The sequence below is a fragment of the Oryx dammah genome, unplaced genomic scaffold, assembly GCF_014754425.2.
Source record: "Oryx dammah isolate SB20612 unplaced genomic scaffold, SCBI_Odam_1.1 HiC_scaffold_5, whole genome shotgun sequence".
Taxonomy (NCBI): Eukaryota; Metazoa; Chordata; class Mammalia; order Artiodactyla; family Bovidae; genus Oryx; species Oryx dammah.
Window position 1 is genome coordinate 57,393,603 of NW_024070189.1, and position 23,368 is coordinate 57,416,970.

The window sequence follows — 23,368 nt, forward strand, 5'->3', positions numbered from 1 at the left end:
TTTCCTGGTTCTGCAGAGGCAGGCAGCGTGCTTACGCAGCACGCAAGGCCGGGGGTGGGGCAGGCGGCCAGGCTGGCGGCGGAGGCGCGGGGCCTGGTCCCGCTGGCACCATGGCCAAGACTGTGGCCTATTTCTACGACCCCGACGTGGGCAACTTCCACTACGGTGAGGGAGCAACATTGCACGCGAGGGATTTCGGGACGCGGAGGTTTCGAAGCCGGGCCTACAACTCCAGGGATGGGTACTGACGAACTCTCTTCTCCCATCCCCAGGGGCTGGTCACCCTATGAAGCCTCATCGCTTGGCATTGACTCATAGTCTGGTCCTGCACTACGGCCTCTATAAGAAGATGATCGTGAGTCTCACGGCTTCTCCTGGGGATTGAGGGTGGGGACGAGCTGCGGCCTTAGGGATAGGTAGGCTGCACTGAACGCATCAAGAGTGACCCAGCGCTGGCAGGGAGGAGGTGGATAGAAGGAACAAGAAGCACCCCCGTATGCAGAGTGTTGGTGGATGCATCCACTGACTTAATGAAAGTTTTTAGGTCGGCCACCGTTTGACCTCAAGTGGACCAAACTTTGGCCTACGGTTAGGGTGGAGTGGAGCTGGTTTGCAGACACAGAGTATTTCCCTCCCTTGAATCTTAGGACAGTCCTGTGGCCTCAGAGAAGGGAAAGCGGCTGGCTCAGTGTATCTGGATATGAGGTTTACCTTCATTTCCCACCCCTTTTCCTCTTCCACCTCTCTCCACCGCCAAGCTAGAGTTTTAGGGAGGACTTTGCAGCCCTGTGTGTAAATGTGTATGTGTGTGGAGGACAGTAGGAGGTGTCCTGGATATTCCCTTTTCAATCTAGAATACCCCGGCCCACACAACAGAGTTCCACTTAATTACTACTCATCCCTCCATCTCACCCTGTATACACATCCTGTCTGTCCCTGGCTTGGAATTTATAGCAGTGTGATATGTGATCATAACATACGGCCCTATGGATCACAAAGGGGATTAGCCTGCAGTATGAATGAGTGGCCACTGCTCGTGCTGAGCCACAGACTAGTGAATTGATCATAGAAATGACTGAGGTGATGTTAATGCCTGAATCTCTGACTCTTGAAATTGTTTGCCTATGTGTGCCTATGAGCATTTTCTGGTGAGAGAAAATTTTTTGCTCTTGTCCAGTTTCTAAAGTGTGTGACCCTCTCAAGAGATAATAAATCTCTGGCTTAGCATATTGAGTTTTAATTAGAAGGTTGTTGTGTGTCCCATATTATTTGATTCCAAAATTAAGAACTCAGAGGAGAGAGAGGACAGAGTCAGCACCCAGGGGAGATGAGTATGAAGAGAATCAGGAATAGGAGATCCAGGGAACAGGGCAGGTGAAGGGAGTTAAGGTTTGAGAAGGGAGAAAAGCCTGGGCTAGAGGTGCGAAGGAAAAGGCAGGCCCAGTGGTCTTTAGAGGGCTTGATCATAAGAAACTCCCAAGCTAATCAGAGTCTCTCTTCTTCATGGACCTTTGTCTCATAGAATAACAAGGATTGGAGGGGAGGGGCAAGGGGACGGCTGTGTGTGGTTTTAGACAGTCCCCAGGGCTGGGCTCAGTGTGGTCAGTTTCAGCCGGATGAGTAGGACTGACCCTGCCTGACTTTATCTTGTGTTTCCCTCTCAAGGTCTTCAAGCCATACCAGGCCTCCCAGCATGACATGTGCCGCTTCCACTCTGAGGACTACATTGACTTCCTGCAGAGAGTCAGCCCCACCAATATGCAAGGCTTTACCAAGAGCCTTAATGCCTTCAATGTGGGTGATGACTGGTAAGGGGAGAACTTACCTTGATGCCAGGCATTTCAGTGAGAATACTCGAGTGAGGTCTTATGGCAGCAGTGGGAAGATATGTAGCAGGGGGATACTTGTCAATGAATCATCATTTACTCATTTGCTTATTCAACAAATATTGATTGGTTATTGGCTCTAGGCCAGGCCCTATGCTAAGTGCTAGGGATACAATGATAAACAGTACCAACACAATTTTAATATAGCCCTTGTGCTAAGTCCTCTAGAAGAGAGGTACGTGACAGACTAAGAGAGGGCAGACATGGGAGAATTATCTAGCCTGGGCTGGGGTGGGTCAGTGGCGGCTTCCTAGAGGAAGTAATGAAGATTGGGCTGAGTTCTAAAGAAAGTAGGATGTAATTAGTGAAAGATAGTTGGGAGGATGGAGAATGAGGGGAGGAATGGGAAGTAGGGACAACATGCCCTAAGGGTCTGCATCAGGACAGAGTGTGACTTATTTAAGGAACAGAAAAAAGGCTACCCACAATATCTGAAGAGTGATCTGAATTGTGTCTAAAGAGATAGGTAGGGCCTTTAAAAAATAAACAGCCCTATTATGAATTGGGATTTTTAACTTCTAGAGTAGGGAGAAGTCATTGGAGGGTTTTAAAAAGCAAGAGAGTGTTAGGTACAACCATGTTTATGTCGAGCTTATTTCATATGAGAAGTCAGCTCAGAGTTAGGTCTTGTGGGGAAAAGGTGGCCAACAAAGATAAGCCATGATCCTTGCTTCCATTCTAGTCTGCATCCACTAAAAGATAGTGACCACAACAGCTGCCATCTGCTCCATTCATTTTTTTTTTCTCCATTCATTTTTAAACTTTTTATTTATTAGAGAAAATTTTAAACATTTCTGCAAGTAGAAGTACAGTGAACCCCCGTCTATCCATCACCGAGCTGCAACACTTAGACCACATGGCTAATCTTGCTTCATCTGTGTCCCCGCACGTTAGGTTATTTTAAAGCTAATTTGAGATGTCACTCCCTTTTGTCTATAAATATGTTACTATATATCTCCAAGTGATACTCTAAAAAAATGCAGAGTATTCATCACACCTGAAAAATCAACAGTAATTCATATCATCAAATATGCAGTCAGTACTTAAATTTCTCCAATTGTCTCACATTTTTTTCTTTTTTGCAGTTGATTTATTTAAATTAGGATTTAAACAAGGTCCACACTCCATCTCATAAGGCTTTTAACCCTTAATGTTTCCTTTTCACCTTTGAATTTATTTATTTATTTTTGCCATGCCTTGGCTTGCAGGATCTTAGTTCCCTGACCAGGGATTGAACCCAGGCCCCCAACAGTGAAAACATGGAGTCCTAACCATTAGATTGCCAGGGAATTCCTTGGATTTATTTTTTGAAGAAATGAGGCTGTTGATCCTATAGTTTCCTACAACAGCTAAAGTTTCTTGAGTAATTTACTCTGCTGTGCTGAGGATTACTGGTATATCCACTTAATTCTTACACCAACCCTGAGATGTAATGGTCCTTTTCATGATGGTAAGCATTAAGTACATACATTGAAATTTGAGGAGATTTTGATAACTTAGCCAGAACAGTGGCAGTGGCAGGATTCAGGTCCAGAGGCTAGGTTTTTAAACACTACACCAATTGGTTTCCCTGAAGAGCCTACCAATAGAAGCAGCCTCGGCTGGAGGATTGAGGCCGACTCCTTAGGCTGGCATTGAGCACCTTCCCAACCTTATCCCCACATCTCTGCTGCACAGGGTGTCTTCTCAGAATACCCTTTGTTCTCCAGTCAGCCTCTCCAGGGCCTTCGCAGCCTTCAAGCCACCACAAAGCTTCATGCCATGAAGGCTTTCTTGACCACACCAGCCCCAGAGGTCTGTCCTGCACACACTGTCCTGCTTGTTGGGCTGTTCAGGCACATGCTGTCTTGGGAGCTTTCTTGTTTTTTGTGTTATTGCTCCTGCTAGTTTTGAGTTCACTTTATAGGTCTGGGAATGTAAAGTCCACCCGCAGGCCACAGCCTTGGGCCCCGTGAATGCTCTTGGTGCAATTAGTACTACTATCACTGTGCTTCTCTACTTCCCATCCAGTGCCTTGAACAAGTTTCAGTATGTGGTTTGGTCCAAAATATTTGTTGAATAAATTTGCAGATAACTTGGGTATGTATGTAGGAGAGGCAGACGGGGTTACTGAAGAAAGGAGACTACAGGGCTCTGGGCTGGGGAGAAAGGTGAAGGAAGAAAGTGGACAGAGGAAAAAGGGCTCCGACTTGCTCTTCTTCCTGCAGCCCCGTGTTTCCCGGGCTGTTTGAGTTCTGCTCCCGTTACACAGGCGCATCTCTGCAAGGAGCAACCCAGCTGAACAACAAGGTAGCTGTACCCCGAGTCCTGTTTCCCCCTTCCTGTGGGTCCCTGAATCCAAGGCCTTAACCATGATCCTGAGCTCCCAGCTTTGGGGGTGGGCAGGAGAAGGACTATGAGTTGGGCGTTTGTCTTTCAGATCTGTGATATTGCCATTAACTGGGCTGGTGGTCTGCACCACGCCAAGAAGTTTGAGGTGAGTGAGGAGGTAATGGGAGAGACAGCAGCACCGCTAGGGTAGGAGGTCAGGATGGCAGTCGGGGGGCAGCTGGGTGGAGGAATTGTTCCTCTTTGTAATACCACTATACTATCTTACCATAGGCTTCTGGCTTCTGCTATGTTAATGACATTGTGATTGGCATCCTGGAGCTGCTCAAGTAAGTAGCCTGGGAGGAGATGGGGCCACTTACAAGGCTCTTGGCTGAGGTCTGAGACTGCCCTGGCCCTGACCCTGACCTCCAGCCCCACCCTAGCTTCTCCCAAGTTCTTGATGCTTTTCTCAGGCTGCCTCTTCCTGTGCTCTGCTGCAGATTCCCCGCTGCCTGCTCACATTTCAGCCTTCTCTGCACAGCCCTCTCCTGTCCCTGCCTCCAGGCTGGAGCCCCAGGGTTGCCCTTAGGGAACTGGTGGTATTAGGTTTCAGGTGACTTGGGCCAAAGAAGACTCTTCATAATTTCTGGCCTTGTGTTTGGGAGGAGTGGGTTGGGGGCTTTTCCTCCTGGGGTTCACCTCTGCCTCAGACGGTGGCTTTGCCTTCACCCCAGGTACCACCCTCGGGTGCTCTACATTGATATTGACATCCACCACGGCGACGGGGTTCAGGAAGCCTTCTACCTCACTGACCGAGTCATGACAGTATCTTTCCACAAATACGGGAACTACTTCTTCCCTGGCACAGGTATGGAAATAGGAATGCCTGTCCCCTTCATACTCCTCAGCTCTTACCATGACTGCCTCCTCTGCGAGCTCAGGTCTCAGTTCAGGTGGCCCCTCCTTGGAGAAACCTTTCCTGATCACCCTGTTACTCTGTCACATCACTCTGCTTTTTTCTTTTCAAGCACTGATTGCTGTTTGAATTTATCGTGGGGTTTTGTTTTGTTTACTGTCTCCCACCTAATCATGCCTACCTCCCAAGAATACGAGCTTGGAGGGATTTCATTTATTTCGTTAGTTCTTTTTCCTGCTGTATCCCCATACCTAGTTCACAGCTTGGCTCATAGTAGGCCCTCCAAGAGTATCTGTTGAATGAATGCAAGCTGCAAGAGACTTAGTGGTTTGAGGGAGTGTGTGGCGGATGTACACAGATGGAGTGAGAGGCCCTCGGAATACACGGTGGGGTTGAAGCAGCTGGCGCCCCCACCCGCCTCTCCCCCACAGGTGACATGTATGAAGTTGGAGCAGAGAGTGGCCGCTACTACTGCCTCAACGTACCCCTGCGGGACGGCATTGATGACCAGAGTATGTACTAAAGTCTTCTCCCTGCTCACTAGGCTCCTTCTCTCTCTCCCTCCTTGAGTTAACCTCTTCTGCCTGGTATTGTCTACCGTTGGGCCAGGTGTCCTTCAGGATGAATGGCCTTCAGAGGGACCATGAACTCCCCGGAAATTGTATGCAACATATTGTGTGTATGTGCATTTTTCTGGGAAAAAGGTCATTAGCTTCCATCAGTCCCTCCAGAAGTCTCATGAACTTCCCCACCCAGAAGTTTGGAACCAGTAGTTGTCCCTTTGGGTTGTCCCTTTCCTGGGCTACACGCTCTCTGAACCCCCTTTTTCCTTTTGTTCCCTGTCTCCCCATCCCCTTGGGGTGCCAGGTGCCCATCTTTGGCCCTCTCCCAGGTTACAAGCACCTTTTCCAGCCAGTTATCAACCAGGTGGTGGACTTCTACCAACCCACGTGCATTGTGCTCCAGGTAATACTGTCCATGCCTCCTCAGGCACTCAGGCTTACGGGAAGAGAGCAGGAAAGAGGAGAATCCCTAGGCTGGTGGGGGAAGGGAAGGGAAGGACATCGGTGAGATTCTGAGTAGTTCTCTCACTGCAGCCACCTGGGGTTTTGATTTTTGCAGTGTGGAGCTGACTCTCTGGGCTGTGATCGATTGGGCTGCTTCAACCTCAGCATTCGAGGACACGGGTGAGAACTGCTCTCCTTCCACTCCTCCAGGTTTTCAAATGGGCTTGGGCTTCAGTACATGGAACGGGTAGCTGGGAAACAGGCCTCACCTCCTTTTGGAACTCAAAAATAGCTACATGTTGTACTTTGAACCAGAAATGTCATCTTGAGCAGTGTTCCCCAGTTGGCAACATTCACATTAGGTTTTTATTAAGCACCTGTTGTGTTCCAGGCATTGTACAAGGAGATGGGGAAGCAGTCAGGGAACTCCCATGGAGTTTACAGTTCGGCCTAAGAAACAGACAAAACTATAAGTAAGCAAACAAGATAGGTAGATTGTTATAAATTCTATGGAAGAAAAAGATAGAAAGCTAAGATATGGGATAACAGTGGAGAAACTACTTTAGATACCATGATTTGGAAAGAATTTTCCAAAATTCTGAGCTGAGACCTGGAGCCTAAAAGGAGTGAGCCATAAGAGGAACAGAGAGAGGTCCATCCCAAGAAGTGAGAACAGCGCATGCAGACACACCGAGACACGGCAGAGGGGTATCGTGGAGGAGATGAAGTAAAACCAGTCAGGTGGAACACAGAGAGCAGGCTGGAGGTGGTTTGAGGTGATGTCTGAGAAGTCGGCAGTGTTGGGGTCATGCAGAGCCTTTAGACCTTGCTAAGGAGTCTGGATTATATTTCAGATGTGTTGGGAAACTGTTGACAGGTTTTAAGCAGGGAAGTGACATGATCCAGCTTGAGTTTTAAAGTGACTGCTCAAGACTTCCCTGTCAGTTCAGTGGTTAGGACTCTGCACTTCCTCTGCAGGAGGCATGGGCTTGGTCCCTGGGTGGGGAAGTAAGATCTCACATGCCTTGTGGTACCGCCGAAAAAAAAAAGCAACTGCTCTGAGGGCTGAATGGAGAAAGGTTTGGGGTGGGGCTGGGCACACAGGAGTAGAAGTGGGATGACCAGTTAGGGAGCTCTTGGTGTTGTCTTAGATAGAGGGCTAAGTTGGAGGAGGTGGCGGTGGAGAGAGGTAGGTGATGTGAGTTATATTTTGGTGGCTAAACTGACAGCAGTTGCTGGTACATTGGTGAGACTAGTTGATTAACAGGTGGGGTGCCAGGGTGGGTGCTGAGCAGGACAGAGGTGAGAGTGCACTCTGTTTTAAATTTCACTGAGCCACAACGTGCAGGCAATAAAGTGCACATATCTCAGGGATGTAACTCAATGATTTTCACTACCAAGGTCAAGATACAGAACATTTCTAGTTTCCTTGTGCCCCTTTCCAGTTAGCCTCTAGAAGTGTGTTCTCTGGCTTTTGGTAACTTCCTCCACCCATTCCTCTGGTTTCTTTTAACAGGGAATGCGTTGAATATGTCAAGAGCTTCAATATCCCTCTACTGGTGCTAGGTGGTGGTGGCTACACTGTCCGGAATGTTGCCCGCTGCTGGTGAGCATGCCCCCATTTTTCCTCCTCTCCCTTGTACAGTGTGAGCTAGGGGCTCTCCCTGAGAGATGGCCAGTGGACTTTCACCCCACTCACTCAGCCTGCCCTGCTCTGCTGGTTTGTTTCAGGACATATGAGACATCACTGCTGGTAGAAGAGGCCATTAGTGAAGAGCTTCCCTATAGCGGTAAGGACCATCCCACACATGCAAGGGGGACCATGCACCCACAGCAAGAAGGCCATTCTCACAAGACCATAGAATGGCCTGGTTTGAAAGTGGGTGGGAAGTTTGACTTTATCAGAGTTCTGCAGACTAAACCCCTGGGCCTAGAGGGGGGAAAAGGTTGAGCAGATGTTATGTAGGGGTTTTGGATGGAAAGGAAAGAGATAGGCAACTCTTGGGACCTACCTGTGTCTATTTGAGCCATCATGTCTCCTCTTTTTTCCCCCAGAATACTTCGAGTACTTTGCCCCGGACTTCACGCTCCATCCGGATGTCAGCACCCGCATCGAGAATCAGAATTCACGCCAGGTCAGCAGCTTGGAGAAGCTGAGCACAAGGGTGGAGGAGCCCAGGAAAGGTCCAGGATGTGGGAAATCAGAGAAACCAGGGAAGAGAATCTCAGCCATCACTATCTCCATTATCAGCTAGGAGGCAGCCCCAGTGAAAGCACAGGCAGTCAGGGCTGGGAGGAGGGACAGCTACCAGCTGGGGGATTCAAACTAAGATGCAAAATGGGACTGGAACTAGGACTGCAGGGACAAAACACAGCTACAAGCATTGACATCCTGGGAGTCACTGGGAGCTGCTCATTGTCTGTTCCTCATCCCCAACCAGTATCTGGACCAGATCCGCCAGACAATCTTTGAAAATCTGAAGATGCTGAACCATGCACCTAGCGTCCAGATTCACGATGTGCCGGCAGACCTCCTAACCTACGATAGGACTGATGAGGCTGATGCGGAGGAGAGGGGTCCTGAGGAAAACTACAGCAGGTCTGGAGCAGGGTCATAAGAGCAGGGAATTCCAGCAAGCTTTGGGGGAAGTTAAGAGGGAAAAAGTAAGTTAGACAGCATTAGTCTAGTCCTCAGTTTACCTTCTTCAGTATACAACCATCCCATACTTTTTTTTCCCCTGATTTAATGATTTAAGTGACGTAAATTTATTGTAAAACTTTTCAGTTCAGTTCAGTCGCTCAGTTGTGTCTGACTCTTTGTGACCCCATGGACTGCAGCACACCAGGCCTCCCTGTCCATCACCAACTCCCGGAGTTTACTCAAACTCATGTGCATCGAGTCGGTGATGCCATCCAACCATCTCATCCTCTGTCGTCCCCTTCTCCTGCCCAGTCTTTCCCAGCATCAGGGTCTTTTCCAATGAGTCAGCTCTTCACATCAGTTGGCCAAAGTATTGGAGTTTCAGCTTCAACATCAGTCCTTCCAGTGAATATTCAGGACTGATTTCCTTTAGGATGGACTGGTTGGATCTCCTTGCAGTCCAAGGGACTCTCAAGACTCTTCTCCAACACCACAGTTCAAAAGCATCAATTATTCTGCGCTGAGCTTTCTTTATAGTCCAACTCTCACATCCATACATGACTACTGGAAATAGGCTACATGACTACTGTAGCCTTGACTAGACAGACCTTTGTTGGCAAAGTAATGTCTCTGCTTTTCAATATGCTGTCTAGGTTGGTCATAACTTTTCTTCCAAGAAGTAAGCGTCTTTTAATTTCATGGCTGCAGTCACCATCTGCACTGATTTTGGAGCCCCTTCAAAATAAAGTCTGTCACTGTTTCCACTGTTTCCCCATGTATTTGCCATGAAGTGATGGGACTGGATGCCATGATCTTCGTTTTCTGAATGTTGAGCTTTAAGCCAACTTTTTCACTCTCCTCTTTCACTTTCATCAAGAGGCTCTTTAGTTCTTCTTCACTTTCTGCCATCAGGGTGGTGTCATCTGCATATCTGAGGTTATTAATATTTCTCCCGGCAATCTTGATTCCAGCTTGTGCTTCATCCAGCCCAGTGTTTCTCACGATGTATTCTGCAGATAAGTAAAATAAGCAGGGTGACAATATACAGCCTTGATGTACTCCCTTCCTGAGTTGGAACCAGTCTGTTGTTCCATGTCCAGTTCTAAGTTTCATGTTCCGTGTCCAGTTCTAAGTCCATGTTCCAGTTTCTGTAGATTTCAATTGCACTGTTCAACATTTATGTATAAACACAAGGGCACACGTACACTCATTTTCAGTGTTGTGCAGTCTTTTTTTTTTTTAATAAAAGTTGGATCATTCTGCACGTGTTCTACAATTTCCAAGTTTTTTTTTTTTTTAACCAGTGTATCTTTCTGTGCCAATATATATAAAAATCTGCTTCATTATTATTATTTTGCTTCATTATTTAATTAGTTGTATGATATTCCATTGTGTGGACATAGCATAATTTAACCAAGTGCCGTTGACAGGCATTTACATTATTTCCTGTTTTTTTCACTGTTACAAAGAGTGTAGCAGTGAATCCCTATAAATACACATCTTTAAGTGCTTGAATGGGTTAGATTGCTGGACTTCTTGTTGCTAGGTCAAAGGCTGTGTGCAGTAAAGTTTTTTTTTATTTGTTGCCAAATTGCCTTTCAGTCTATAACAGTTTATATTCTTGCCAGCATTTTACTCACTCCTTCCAGATTCCAAGCTGGACAGGTCACTGCACATATACTGCTGTTGTAAGGCCCTTAGATTTCTTTCCTCTGTTAATTTTTTCAGGTGTGATAGTTGTATTGTGTGTATGTGTGTCTTTTTTGATATCTTTACCTTCCTGAGATACACATTAAAATATTTACAGATGCACTGAATTAGAGGTAAAAACAACCAGAATAGACTTTAAAAAAACCACAAAAGCTGAAACAAGCTTTTCTGAAAAAAGGAAAAAGACAAGAGAACCCAGAAGTGCAGAAACAGATGTATTTAATAGAGAACAGATTTCCTTATGTGACTAGGGATAACCACAGCTGGATGTTTGCAGGACACCTGGTCCTGCTCCCACGCACTGTTAAGAAGTCTGAGTCGACTCTGCTGCAGAGTCTGATGAGCTTCTCAGTCCTTTCCAGAATTTTCTCTGTCTCAATAGTTCATACTTCCAGATCTCTCCGCTGGACCTGGGCTTTACAGCTTAGACTCTTGGGACCACTCCACCCCTTCTCCTCCATGTGTACCCCTTCATTTCCTCTCTTGGTTGAGGATGTATCTGAACATCTGGCCTCAGGGATCCTTTTTGACCCCTCATCTCCATCTCAGCTTCTCCAGTTCTCTGAGGCTTGACTTTTGGAAATTGATCTTAAAAATTTGTTTTTCAGTTTCTTCCTTTTGGAAAAGTTTGTTTTTTTCATCTGTGATTTCAGGCTGGTATCTGGGCCTTGTCTCTGCATTATACAGCCTGTTCTCAACAGCCAGCAGAAGCCTCTGGCCTCTTCCTGTCCTAAGCCCTGTTACTGTTGGACTACCCACTGAGTTCCTTGTCTTTGATACTTGTAGCATATCAGCTATATAGGATATGATATTTATATTAAATTATACATGATACAATGCCATCATGTCATCATTCTCTTGCCATCTGACAACCCTGAGAGGTGCTATTCTTAAATTAACAGAAGAGGAATCTAAGGTTCAGAGAGGTTAAGTAGCTTTCCGAAGTTCTTACAGCTAGTTAAATACCAGGGCTGAGATTCAAACCCGAGTCTCTGACTCCTCACCTTTAACCCTTGCACACTTAGAGGTAACTGAGACTTTGCTCTCCAGGCAGAGGGAGCCTTTCCTGATTTTGTTCCCCAACTTCTCTTTGATGACTTTCTCCCTTCTTTCTCAGTTAACAGCTGTGGGCAAGATAACTTAGTTATTCATATTCTTCCAGAGAATAGTTTTCCAAAAAGAAAGCAGAATTGGGTACATATTGGGCCTTGTATTACTTTCATATCCCTTCACCCACTACATACAGGTCTACAGTATGTCACTCCTCTACTAAAAGTGCTCCTTTCCATTGCATTTCGAAGAAAGTCCAAATTTCTGACGATGGCTTTATAAGGCCCTGCATGCTGGCCCTTACCCTCGTCCCTGGTCTCATTTCTCTTGACGCTCTCTTTTCTAGCTGTCTTGACTGCCTTCTCTCACTTCTCTCACCTGTCTTCCTTATAACCTTAGAACTTCTGTACTTGGTTTTCTTACAGCTTGACGTGGTCTTCCTGAGATATTTGCCTGTCCAGCTTCTTAGTCTTCAGGTCTTACCTTGTCAGAACAACTGTTCCTAATAATCCTGTCTGAAATTTTACCCTTTTCCTCCCATAACTCTTAGTCACATCCCTTTATTTCATTTTATTCATTGTGCTTTCCACCATCTGAAATTACCGTGTTTTTGTTTTTACTTTGTTAGTTATTGTCAGTCTCATTTATTAGGTAAAGTTTTTTGAGGATAGGCAGAAATGTCATCTGGTTTATTCTCGCCTGTCTCGCTAAGGCTTATGACAGTGTCTGGCACAGAGTAGTCTGTCAGTAAATGTTTATTGACTGCATGAGTGGATGAATGAATAGTAAGCGGTCTCTACCAACAGAAGGAGTGGAGTGCTTCCCTGACAGTGGGGGCCTGAGAAGTGGCTCCAGACAGGGTGCCTACGTGGGAGAAGATGGAACTTGGAGAGTGGGAGCCTGACCTCTCTTTCTCTCTTCCCTTGCTTTTGTAGGCCAGAGGCGCCCAACGAATTCTATGATGGAGATCATGACAACGACAAGGAAAGCGACGTGGAGATTTAAGGGGAGCTGGGCTTGCTATGTCCCCAGGAATTCCTTTTTACCTCTTGGTTGGGTGGGAGGGAAAAAGTGTGGTTCTCCCACCCCTGGTCAGGTAACTTTCAGAGCTTTTACCAACCTTGGGGGAGGGTTTGGAGACCACATCTGGTTCTTGAACCAACTATCCCCTTTCTTCTCACTCTCAAGGCCTGAGAATGGTACCTATTAAGGATTGAAGAGGGACAAGGATAGCCATCTCTAGGACAGCCTGGGCTTGGGCTCTAGAGGCCAGTCCTAGCCCTTTTGGCTCGCTTATTCCTTCCCTACTTCCCTCCAACCCAGAGAGTTTAGGAGTGAAGGGGCAGACAGGAGTAAGGTTGCCTTTGACCTCCTCCTCTCCTGGGTTCTCCTACTACAGGCCTTGCTTCCAGTGTAGGTGAAGAGTAAAGGATTGTAGGGGGCTTTGGCTCCTTAACATCCTAACCCAGATGATGGGAAGTACGGTTTTGAGATGGGGGAGGATGTGAAAATGTCTTGTTCTGACTTTTGGTTTTATGTCCATTTTACCACTCTTTTTATCCAATAAACCAAGTTGGTATTTTTTGTACCTTTTGCCTTTCTAGGAATATTCCTTTTATTAGCTGCATGTATATGAAGGGAGGAAATGGGATGATGATGTATATAAGAAAAATCATAGTTAACATAGTTAACACTTACATTAGTACCTGTGCATATGGATTCTACATGGATTATCTTACTTATATATCTATAGGGCATTAATACAGCATTTTAATTAAGAGTTAGACAAACCTGGGAAGGTTAGTAGCTTAAAAGAGGGAATAGAGGATGACTTCAGGTTTTTAGTCCTGGGTGTTTGGATTGGTGATGCTAGTTAAGATACACTGAGAAAACATGTCAGGTACTTAACACAGTGCCTGATATAAGCAGTTACTCATTATCTTCATTGTTTATGTGAACAATGATGCTGGATACTATAGTAGCCACAAATATGGACTCTTCCCTGGAGTTTACAGTCCAGTAGGAAGGAAGAGAAATGCTTTATCAGATGTAGACAATGGTATCGGAAAGAAGAGTAATACCTGGATCATTCCTTCCCTGCTTTGATCCTGTCTGTTTCTCAACACTCTAGCTTAGAAAGTAAGTAGCTGTTTGGGACTGTTTTGGACAAATTGAGTTTGAAGTGTGGGCTGGGCAGTCCTATGCAACTTTCCATCAGGCAGTTAGAAAGTGAAAGGTAAAAGCTGAAGGTCAGATTTAGGAGCCAGCAGTTTTGGCAGACTCCTTGTAACATACCAGACCCTAGATTGAGTGCTGGCAGCTCCCTAGTGAGTCACTGGCTATCCTCCAGGAACATGCAGTTGAAGTCTTTTGCTGGTTGTGAGCAAGATAATTAAGTCCAGAGTTTGAAGGTCTACTGGGTGCCACATGCTGTTCACACAAAGGGCCAGATGTAGTGGGGAGAATAGAGGAAATTGGTGAGGGAAGAATCAAGCTAGTAGAGCAAAGAACACACTTTTGGAGAATGCCTGTTCTTTTCACTCAGTTTGGTTTATGTTAATTCAGTTGAGTTCAGTCGCTCAGTCATGTCCGACTCTTTGGGATCCCATGGACTGCAGCATCCCTGTCCATCACCAACTCCAGAGCCTACTCAAACTCACGTTAATCGAGCCGGTAATGCCATCCAACCATCTCATCTTCTGTCATCCCCTTCTCCTTCTGCCTTCAGTTTTTCCCAGCATCAGGGTCTTTTCTTTTCTCCCAGCATCTGGGTCTTTTCTTCATGAAAAGAAGAAAGAACTGAGTCAGTTCTTCATGTCAGTAGGGAATCCTTTTTAAACACAGGGCTTGGCAATCAGACCAACCTGGTTTTAGTTTTTTTGGTCAATTATGTGTCCTTGGGCAAGTCACTTCAATTGTCATTGTACAGATTTCCTGTCCTTAAAATGGTGAGACTAGTGGAATCTGTCGCATGCCATTGTGGAGATTCAGTAAGAAAATACACGTCGTGTTTTTGCAAAGGGTCTGGCATAGAACAAGTGTATGGTAAATGGTTAACTATTATTAAGTTTCAGGCACAGCAGTGGCAATAACTAGTTTTCCCAGATTAGGAATATGGAATGTAGTAGACCTGGAATTTAGAACTAGGTAATTGAACTCCAGAGCAGGTAGAGTTTGCTCTAGCACTGGCCCTGAACCAAGCTCTGTTCTTGGCACATAAATGGTAGCTATCACTTTATTTTTTCGTGTGCTCCATGGGTATTGAACACATAAAAACTATTATCCGGGAAAGCTTGGCACTAAGTTTTCTGCCAGGATAAGTCTCTCTCATGCGATTTTTTTTGTTCAGATAATAATATCACACTCTGGGGTGTGAGTGAGAGGGTCCAGGCTTCACAGCCACGTGGGCACTGCGTGGGAGCAGGGAGGCCTGCGCCGCTCCAACCGGCAGGCGGCGCTGTCCCAGAGAGTTACACCGCCCACTCACCGCCCCCCCCCCACGTGAGTCCAAATGGTTAGGCCCGCCAGGCAGGTAGTGTGCTTCCGTGGCTTTCCTCCACCCTCTCCCTTCCCCCGTTGGTAGGGGCTGCGGGTCCGGGCGGAAGTGGGGCAGGAGGGCGGGAGCGAGGCGTCGCCTTTGTATATTCATGAGGCGCGCGCAGCCCGGCATGCTAATGAGGCGGGGCGCGGCGGCGGACTGAGAAGCTGCTGGGCGGCGGCAGCGGCAGCGGCAGCGGCGGGCTTGGAGCTGCCGGGCGGGAGCGGCGTGGGCGCGGGGTCACTAGCAACGCAAACCTGGACATGGAGCCGCCCGGCGGGGGCCTGGGACCCGGCCGCGGGACCCGGGACAAGAAGAAGGGCCGGAACCCGGACGAGCTGCCTTCGGCAGGCGGCGACGGCGGCAAATCCAAGAAATTTGTGAGTGTCCCTCCCACCTGGTTCCCTCAGGCTGGCCCCTTAACCGCCCTCAGGACCCCAGAGACCCCCTGCAGCGGGCCCCAGGGGTGCGCGCCCGTTTCTAGGGAGCCGCCCCCGCGCCTCCCTGCCTCGTTTTGCTCGATGCTGGGCTCCGAAGCCCGACCTCCGACCGCTCTGGGACCTCGGGAATCCCCGGATCCCACCCGGCTCTTGCTCTGGCAACCTCGGGGCTTTCTTCACCCCTCTTCTCCCCGCCCTCATGTTCTGCCCTTACCCGTGTAGCCCTGGACAGTCTCAGCCCTATCTCTTCCCTCTCAGCCCCACTTCCTTTCTTCTTCCTCCGTTACCCGAACACGCCTTCTCTATCTCCAGCCTCAGTGCTTTTCTGGGTCCATTTTCTCTTATTACCCTTCCCCCCCTTTTTGGTATCTTCTTATTTGCTTCTCCAAAGGTCACTTCCTTCCCCAAGCTTAATCCCTTTCACCTGCTAACTTTGCTCCCGCCCAGTCCCTTCTCTGGGCCCTCAGCCCGGTGTCACCTGATAACCCTTCCCCTCAGGAATGTTACCTGACTTGGGCCCTACCTTCCCTCTTCCCTCGGACGTTTGTCCTTGTGACTGCAGAAAGGGGTTCCTGCCCAGTTCCTGTGGTCGTTGGGTATGACGGTAGTTGACTTTCCAGTATTTCCCCATCCAGAGGACCTGTCTCTTTGCCCTGTTGCTAATCGGTCACTTGTCAGGGGATTGGAACTTCTTGCAAGAATATGACCTTATTGACTTAAGAGTGGTGATCACCCTACCCCACGGGGAAGAAGTTGGACTAAAAAGGTCCAGAAGTTTTTGAGTACCTGATTATAATTGTCTTCTGTGCGTTTTCATGATAACAATCTCCTCAGCTCTTCCGCTACCTCCTGTGCTCCAAGGCTACTGATAACCTTTTTCCCGACCTGTAGAAGAGTCAGGCTTTCCTCAGGTGCCAGTTACTTCCAATCTGAAAGGATATTGGTATTCGTGTAACACTGTGGTATCTTATTATCTTTGCCCACACTGAATCTTGGTTTTTACGCTATCCAGGGAAAGATAGGAGGCGCTGTCCAAGATAGGGCGTCTTGATTCTTAATAACCTTACCTAACTAGTTTTGTAGTCTCTCCCAGGTAATTAACTCCGCCGCCCCAGTGTCTTCTTTCTACTAACCAAATGGTTTCTAACTTTACCCCTTTCTCTTATCCCCACCCATTAGCATTCTGACACAACTCCACAAGTTTGTGAAGAAAACTGAGAAAGTGATGAAAACAGGAAGATAATGTTGCTTTGGGACGTGGAGGGTTGAGATGTGGAGAGTACTGAACAGATTTAAAATAGTGACTCATCTCTTCCTACCTATTTCCATCAAGACAGGTGCTTCTGGACTGTCCTTTGCAGTGACTATAGGCTGTCAAGTCAGTGCCTGTTTTTATCTGGTGACTGTCTTTTTTTCCTCCCAGAAATGTGGGTTTAATAGTAGTGACAACCTTCCCTCACTGGTGATCAAAGCAACATTCTCCTAGGTTTCTTTAGGATAAGCATGACACTCTAGTTAGGGAGCTTTTCTGCTAAGTCTTAAGCTTTAGGGCATGTGTATCTTCTATTTCTGTATCCTTTTGTTTTGCTTTTGTTTCCATGGGTACTATTTGACCTTACTCACCCGAATTCCAGCTATTTTTGCTGATTTATAGTGACCTTTGTGACTTGTAAATGTTTTTCAAGTTCTAAATGGAATTTTATGTGTGCTTGTTTTATTTAACATGAGTTTCACTAATTTGTGAATTCTGCGAAGTATTTGGGGCTGAAAGGTGAGATACCTGAGGAAATTCAACTTCTTTTCACCTGTTTTTTGGAATGTCCATGGAGTCTTGTGTATGCTGAGTGGATTTGGCTCAGAGTTGGTATTTGCTTTAGGGAGGGTGGAGCTGAACCAAGTTCTCTTTTTCTTTCGAGGTGTTTTTCTTAACTCTTAATCTGCTGAATTTTTAGAAAATATGTACACACACAGATAGTGAGAATTGCATTCCTGGCTGAGGGATTGGTAGGTTTCCAGGAAAGTAGTGCTGTTTAACCCCTTTACTGCCAACTGTACCATACCTCAAGGCTTTACCATAGTCTGTCTTTCTCGTTGCTTTTTATGTAAGAACTCTGTGGAAATGAGAGCCTAGGAGGAGCGTTGCAATCTACTTCTCTTTGTGTCTGTGTATGTATATGGGGGTGGTAGAGTAGGCGAGATTGCTGGTTTGCATTTGTTACCCATGGCTTAGTTTTCTTGAACTGTAGGCTAAAAGTGAAGTCAAAAGGGTTTCGCCTACTCCACCTTTTCTAGTGTGTGTCCTCGGGAACTCCATTAAGAATACGTTTTATAAAACTGCGCTCGTTTGGACTGAGTGTGCCTGAAGATTATTGTTTGCATCTGAGGAGTTACTAATCCCTTTAGCTGCTGTATACCTTTCCAAGCTTATGTGGGTTCTAAGTGCAGATCAACTGATGAGAATACAGAACTCAATAAGTTACCAAAGATTTGCTCTTTACTCTCTGAGGTAACTTGTGTGGAAAGGACACAAGGAGCCTAAGTTGAAAAAGTGGTGAGGATCATCTTTTTAAAACACGTGGTTCTTCGAGATGCAGATGTGTGTGGTGAAGCCAGGCTGTCGTGTTCCATTCCTTGCTTCTTCTTCAGTCTGTCTCTGGGCCATGAGCTTATCCCTCGCCCAGCATTATTTCAGTTCCTTTTGGAAGCCCTTAAGACAAAGGAAGATAAAAATGCTAAATGAACAGAGTGTTTTCTTACTTTTTAGCAGTGATGAGCGTGGGTGTCAGATAGACTGATTTCTGAAATATGTGTAAGGGGAGTAAGTATAACCAGGATGTTAGGAGGCCGCAGAGCATTTCTGCATCTTGTAGACTGCATGTCTTCTCATACAATCAAGAATTGATCTGTTTTAAGAAAGACTATTGCATCTTGATTCAGCTAGGAGCCTAACTTTGTAAAACATGCTTAGTGTGGGATTAAAGACAGTACAAGGTATGTAATTTTTAAAATCTTATTTATTGTTGGACACCTATGTTAAATTTTTACCATGTTGCAGTTTCTAAAAGCAAAGTGAGAGTGAAAGTTCATTTAGTTGTAGATCCCTGTCCATCCAAAATGAGAGCAAGGATGAAGGATGCTAGGCAGAATTTTAAACAGTTATTAGGAGAGGTGAAGATTATAAAAGAAGTGGAGTTGTTCATGTTTCTTTCCTCTTAAAGATACTAACTTTGATCCAAAAGGTCGCTCAAAACCAAGGAGTATGCAGAGAACTTTATACAAATCATTTGTGTTTTTTGAAAGTTGATAAACACAGGGATTACATAGTTTGAAAAGAGGGAGAGGAACCTACAGGAAAGTTATTGAGAGTTTGAGATGACAGCATGATACCTTAAAAATTTGCCCTCTGCCTGCCTAGTCTTTAAAGACACAGCCCAAGGATCACTGGATAATGTTACTTTCACTTGTCTCTAAGGAAATCCTCCTTCACAGGAGGTGAAACTGAGGGAATGCCTCGGCATTTAAATCTCCTGAGAGAGTTGTTAAATGTTGGGATATTTTTATAAAAAGAGTTGAAACTTTTATGACCTGTAAATTGTTTTAAATTGTTGTAAATTTATTTTAAAGAGCTAAGAAAATAGTAACAAGTGAGGAATGATTTAACTTTGTTGATGGGCATACAGGTCAGAATAGACTTATTTTATTCCCTGTGTGGTAAAATCACCTTTTGTTATCCCTAGGGTGCTCAGTGTATTTTGTAAATGGATAGCCAAGTTATTCTTGGAGAGTGTTATATTTTCAGTGAAATGTAATAGAGACATAAAAGATGAGGTGTGAATTAGAAGAACAGGTTAAAAGCATGTTTATTAATAAGAAATATTCGGTATTGTAGAGAAACAAAGTTTGTACATGCAGGTGGTGTTTCCTCTCATTTTGTGTCTCAGTTGAAATCATTCATGACTACCAGAAACATCCCCATATTCAAACAAACCTTGTGTTTTTCTTTGTTGTGTTGAACCTTCTATTCTTTATCACTTTTATTTGAAAGCAGTAGGGAAAAAATCACCTCTTGCTAACCAGCAGAGCACCATTGATTGGTTGTCCCTGATTAGGGTTAGGTGAGACCGTGCCAACCTTCTCTCCCTGCCCTGCTGTCTGTCATTCCCTCCCTCTTTGTTTTTTAATATTGCCCAGCTGCTATAAGAACTGTTTCTAGTCCTTTGGATAGCCAGGCCTTTGGGGAATCAGAAGTAGTAAAAGATGTTGATGCTAAAATTTCTTAAAACTTCAAAGCTAAGATTGAAAAGTAAATAATATTTTAATCACTATGAACATATCTCCTTATCTACCTGCTTTGTTTTTTCTTAACAATTTTTCTTTTTTTTCCAAATGATTTTTCTAATTGAAGAACTCTTTTAAGAGAGTAAAGTTAATGAAGGAAAAGGGAAACTGAGACCAGTATTTTAAGGAATTTTACCACTGATTACAGGATAACTCTGGGTGAATCATTGTTCTTTGAACTTTGAGATTCTTACTTCATTCAGTATCAAAGCTTGCTGTGAATGGTAGTCTTAAAATTTTAGAGTTGGAAGGGACTTTAAATGTCATCGAGCCCAAACACCCACTCAGTGCAGCAGCAATCCCTTCTTACAGTTGTAGGTTGAAAATTGGATAAATAACTGGAGGAGGAAAAAAGCATAGATTTTGAATTCTACATTTCCTTTAGTAGATTTCAGGATCTTGGAAGAAAAGTGATCATGTAAAAGGAAGAGATATACTAGAAACTCTGAGACTGAGAGAAAAAAGATTGAAGAAAGTGACTCTGTTGCATAGTTCTGTGACAATTAGGGAGTATCAATTTCTCCTTTAAATAGTTGCTTAAATTTCTTCCCTCCAAGAAGGGGGATGAGATGGATAAGGGAACACAAGAAAGAATTGTCATATTGAACTGAATTAAGAGAAACACGTTGCCTTCGTGTGTGGAAGCAATGTTATATGGCAGATGGGAAATTTTATCCTTGGTTGTGACTATAAGTGGTCTTTAGGTAGTAGCTGCTTTGGCATTTTGTCAGGGTAGCAGATACAGGTAGAGTTTATGGTGTCCTAGATGATTTTTCTAGGTTTCTGATTGTGACTTATTCCCTGTTTTAGGAGTAGTACTGTTTGAAAGCAATAGGATTTTCATTTTCTTTTAAGACTTAACATACTTTAAGGATCCAGCAGAGATTGATTTATAAACTGTCTTTGATCCTAAAGGTTACAGAAAACTAAGGTAGTAGGCTTATATCTCACATATAGCTGCCTTTTTGAAAATATGTTAGAACTTGAGGATCAAGTAAAAAGACAACCCTCACTTTTTTTTTTTCCTCTCCCTAGAGAAGGCAATGGCACCCCACTCTTGCCTGGAAAATCCCATGGATGGAAGAGCCTGGTTGGCTGCCGTCCATGGGGTCGCTAAGAGTTGGACATGACTGAGCGACTTCACTTTCACTTTTCCCTTTCATGCATTGGAGAAGGAAATGGCAACCCACTCCAGTGTTCTTGCCTGAAGAATCCCAGGGACGGGGGAGCCTGCCGGGCTGCCATCTATGGGGTCGCACAGAGTCGGACACGACTGAAGCGACGCAGCAGCAGCAGAGTAGCTCATACTTTATTCGGGGTTTTCACCTTTCTGGCTGTTAAGCCTAACCATCTTTTTTTATTGGTGTATAATTAATGTATAATAAACTACATATATTTAGTGCACAATTTGTGAAGCTATTACCATAGTCAAGATAATGAATATATCCCACACCCTCAACAGTTCTTCTGCCTCATTGTAATCTCTTCTTCTCACCCCTCCTTGTGCCCCAGTGCTCAGGTAACTAACCACTGATTTGCTTTCTTTAACTGTAGACTTGTTTGTATTTTCTAGAAGCTTATATAAATGGCATTATACACAATATGAACCCTTTCTTTTGGCTTCTTTTAGCATAATGTATTTATGTTAGCTATATTAATAGCTCATTCTTATTTTTTTATTGCAGAGTAGTATTACATTGTATGGGTTTACCATAATTAATTTTTTATAATTTTATTTATTTGTTTTGGCTGTGCTGGGTCTTTGTTGCTGCCCAGGCTTCTCTTTAGTTGTGGTGCACAGGTTGCCTACTGTGGTGCCTTCTCTTGTTGCACAGCATGGGATCCAGGGTACTCGGGCTTCCGTAGCTGCAGCGTCTGGGCTCAGTAGTTGTGGCTGCCAGGCTCCAGAGCACAGCCTCAGTAGTTGTGGTGCACTGGCTTAGTTGCTCCACTGAATGTGGGATCTTCCTGGATCAGAGATCGAACCTGTGTCTCCTGCAGGCAGCTTCTCTACCACTGAGCTACCAGGGAAGCCCCTACCATAATTTATTTACTGTATAGACATTTGAATTGTTTCCAGTTTTGGAGCTTTGTTGTTTGGATTGTTTCCAGTTTTGGTTCTTTATTGTTTTGCTGGGAACATTCATGTACCAAGTTTTTGTCTGGGCATACACCTTTATTTTTCTTTTGTAAATACCTAGGAGTGGAATGACTAGGCTATATGATACGGCTATGATTAACTTTCCAAGAAATTGCCAAACTGTTTTCCAAAATGGTTGTACCATTTTACAGTTTCACAAGCAGTGTATGGGTTCTGGTTCCTTGTCAGCTCTTTGTATGATCAATCTTAAATTTTAGCCATTCTAGTGAGTGTGTGAGGGCGTCCCAGGTGACTCGGTGGTAAAGAATCTGCCTGCCAGTACTGGAGATGTGTGTTCCACCCCTGGCTGGAAAGATACCCTGAAGGAAGAAACGGCAACCCACTCCAGTATTCTTGCCTGGAGAATTCCATGGACATAGGAGCCTGGCAGGCTGCAGTCCATGGGGTCACAAAGGGTCTGACACACAGAGCTATTGAGCACGCATGCACACCTGCACAGTGGGTATATATAGTGTGAACACAGAATTTGTCTGCCATTTCAGTAAGCAAAGGATGTTGTGGCCATAAAGCCATCAGCCACTGTCGGGGTCACTGATGCTGTACCCTGAGGGGAATTCAGGAAGGAGAAAAACAGGTTGCCAGCCACCAAGCCATCAGTCACTGTAGCTGTCCTGACAGTGCACCCTGAGTGGAATTCAGGATGGAGAGAAATAGGATACTGGCCTTAGGTAGTTAAGATGTGTATCAGAGGAATGATTGAGTAAGCCCATACTCTTACATCTTCCCATATACAGAAAAGTGCTGAAATCATTAACTTGAGATAATCTGTTTTGTGATTAGCAGTAATCTTTTGATGTGCAACCTCATGTTTTTTTTTTCCAGCAAAAATTCCTATGTATCCCGGTTCCTTTCTTACATCTTTGGAATAGTCCCTCAGAGCTATCTGAGAGACTGCCATCCTGGACTGTAGTCCTCAGTAAGGCCTTTGAATAAAACATAAATTTCAGCTTTCAGATTGTGTGTGTGTTTTTTTTTTTTTTTTTCAGTCAACAAATGGTATCTCAGTGTGGCTTTTTTTTTTTTTTTTTTGGTTGCACCAGGTTTTCCTTGCTATGAGCAGGGGCTACTGTACTGTGCATGGGCTTCTTATTGAGGTGGCTTCTCTCGTTGTGGAGCATGAGTTCTAGGTATGTGGGCTCAGTAGCTGCGTTTCAGGGGCTCCATTAATTTTGGCGCATGGGCTTATTAGTTGCTCTGAGGCATGCGGAATCTTCCAACACCTCTCCCCTGCGCTGGCAGGTGGTTTCTTTACCACTGGACCCCCAGGGAAGTCCTCAGTGTGGCTTTAATTTGCATTTCTTTAATGATGTTGAGCATCTTTTGAAGTATCTGTTCAAAAATTTTGCCCACTTAAAACTTTTTATTACAGTC

General features: G+C 45.1%; 2 protein-coding genes across 4 annotated transcripts in view; both read left to right on the forward strand.

The window, feature by feature from the left end:
• The first annotated feature begins 31 nt into the window (after nt 1-31).
• HDAC3 (histone deacetylase 3) lies at nt 32-13,108 on the forward strand. The gene is made up of 15 exons (XM_040239865.1): nt 32-165; nt 273-355; nt 1,666-1,808; nt 4,094-4,175; nt 4,306-4,362; nt 4,488-4,543; nt 4,931-5,064; nt 5,544-5,624; nt 6,005-6,078; nt 6,235-6,299; nt 7,636-7,725; nt 7,851-7,909; nt 8,175-8,254; nt 8,561-8,718; nt 12,456-13,108. Exons 1-15 carry the CDS (start codon nt 111-113, stop codon nt 12,523-12,525), a joined length of 1,287 nt encoding a protein of 428 aa, XP_040095799.1. The 5' UTR covers nt 32-110; the 3' UTR covers nt 12,526-13,108.
• A 2,103-nt stretch (nt 13,109-15,211) lies between these two features.
• Nucleotides 15,212-23,368, forward strand: part of DIAPH1 (diaphanous related formin 1) — a 114,602-nt gene continuing 106,445 nt past the window's right edge. For 2 of the 3 annotated variants that reach the window (XM_040239856.1, XM_040239859.1), the window contains exon 1: nt 15,212-15,438. In XM_040239856.1, the coding sequence (XP_040095790.1) occupies nt 15,322-15,438 (117 nt within the window). In that variant the 5' untranslated portion in view covers nt 15,212-15,321. The remainder of the gene's footprint in view (nt 15,439-23,368) is intronic. The other variant, XM_040239858.1, reaches the window with a different exon arrangement.

Bases quoted from the DNA above. Each gene is read 5' to 3' on its own strand.
- HDAC3 (XM_040239865.1), top strand. From the start codon at position 111: ATGGCCAAGACTGTGGCCTATTTCTACGACCCCGACGTGGGCAACTTC. The intron at 1,809-4,093 runs GTAAGGGGAGAA...TTCTTCCTGCAG, and splicing joins TTCAATGTGGGTGATGACTG to CCCCGTGTTTCCCGGGCTGT. The intron at 8,719-12,455 runs GTCTGGAGCAGG...TTGCTTTTGTAG, and splicing joins CCTGAGGAAAACTACAGCAG to GCCAGAGGCGCCCAACGAAT.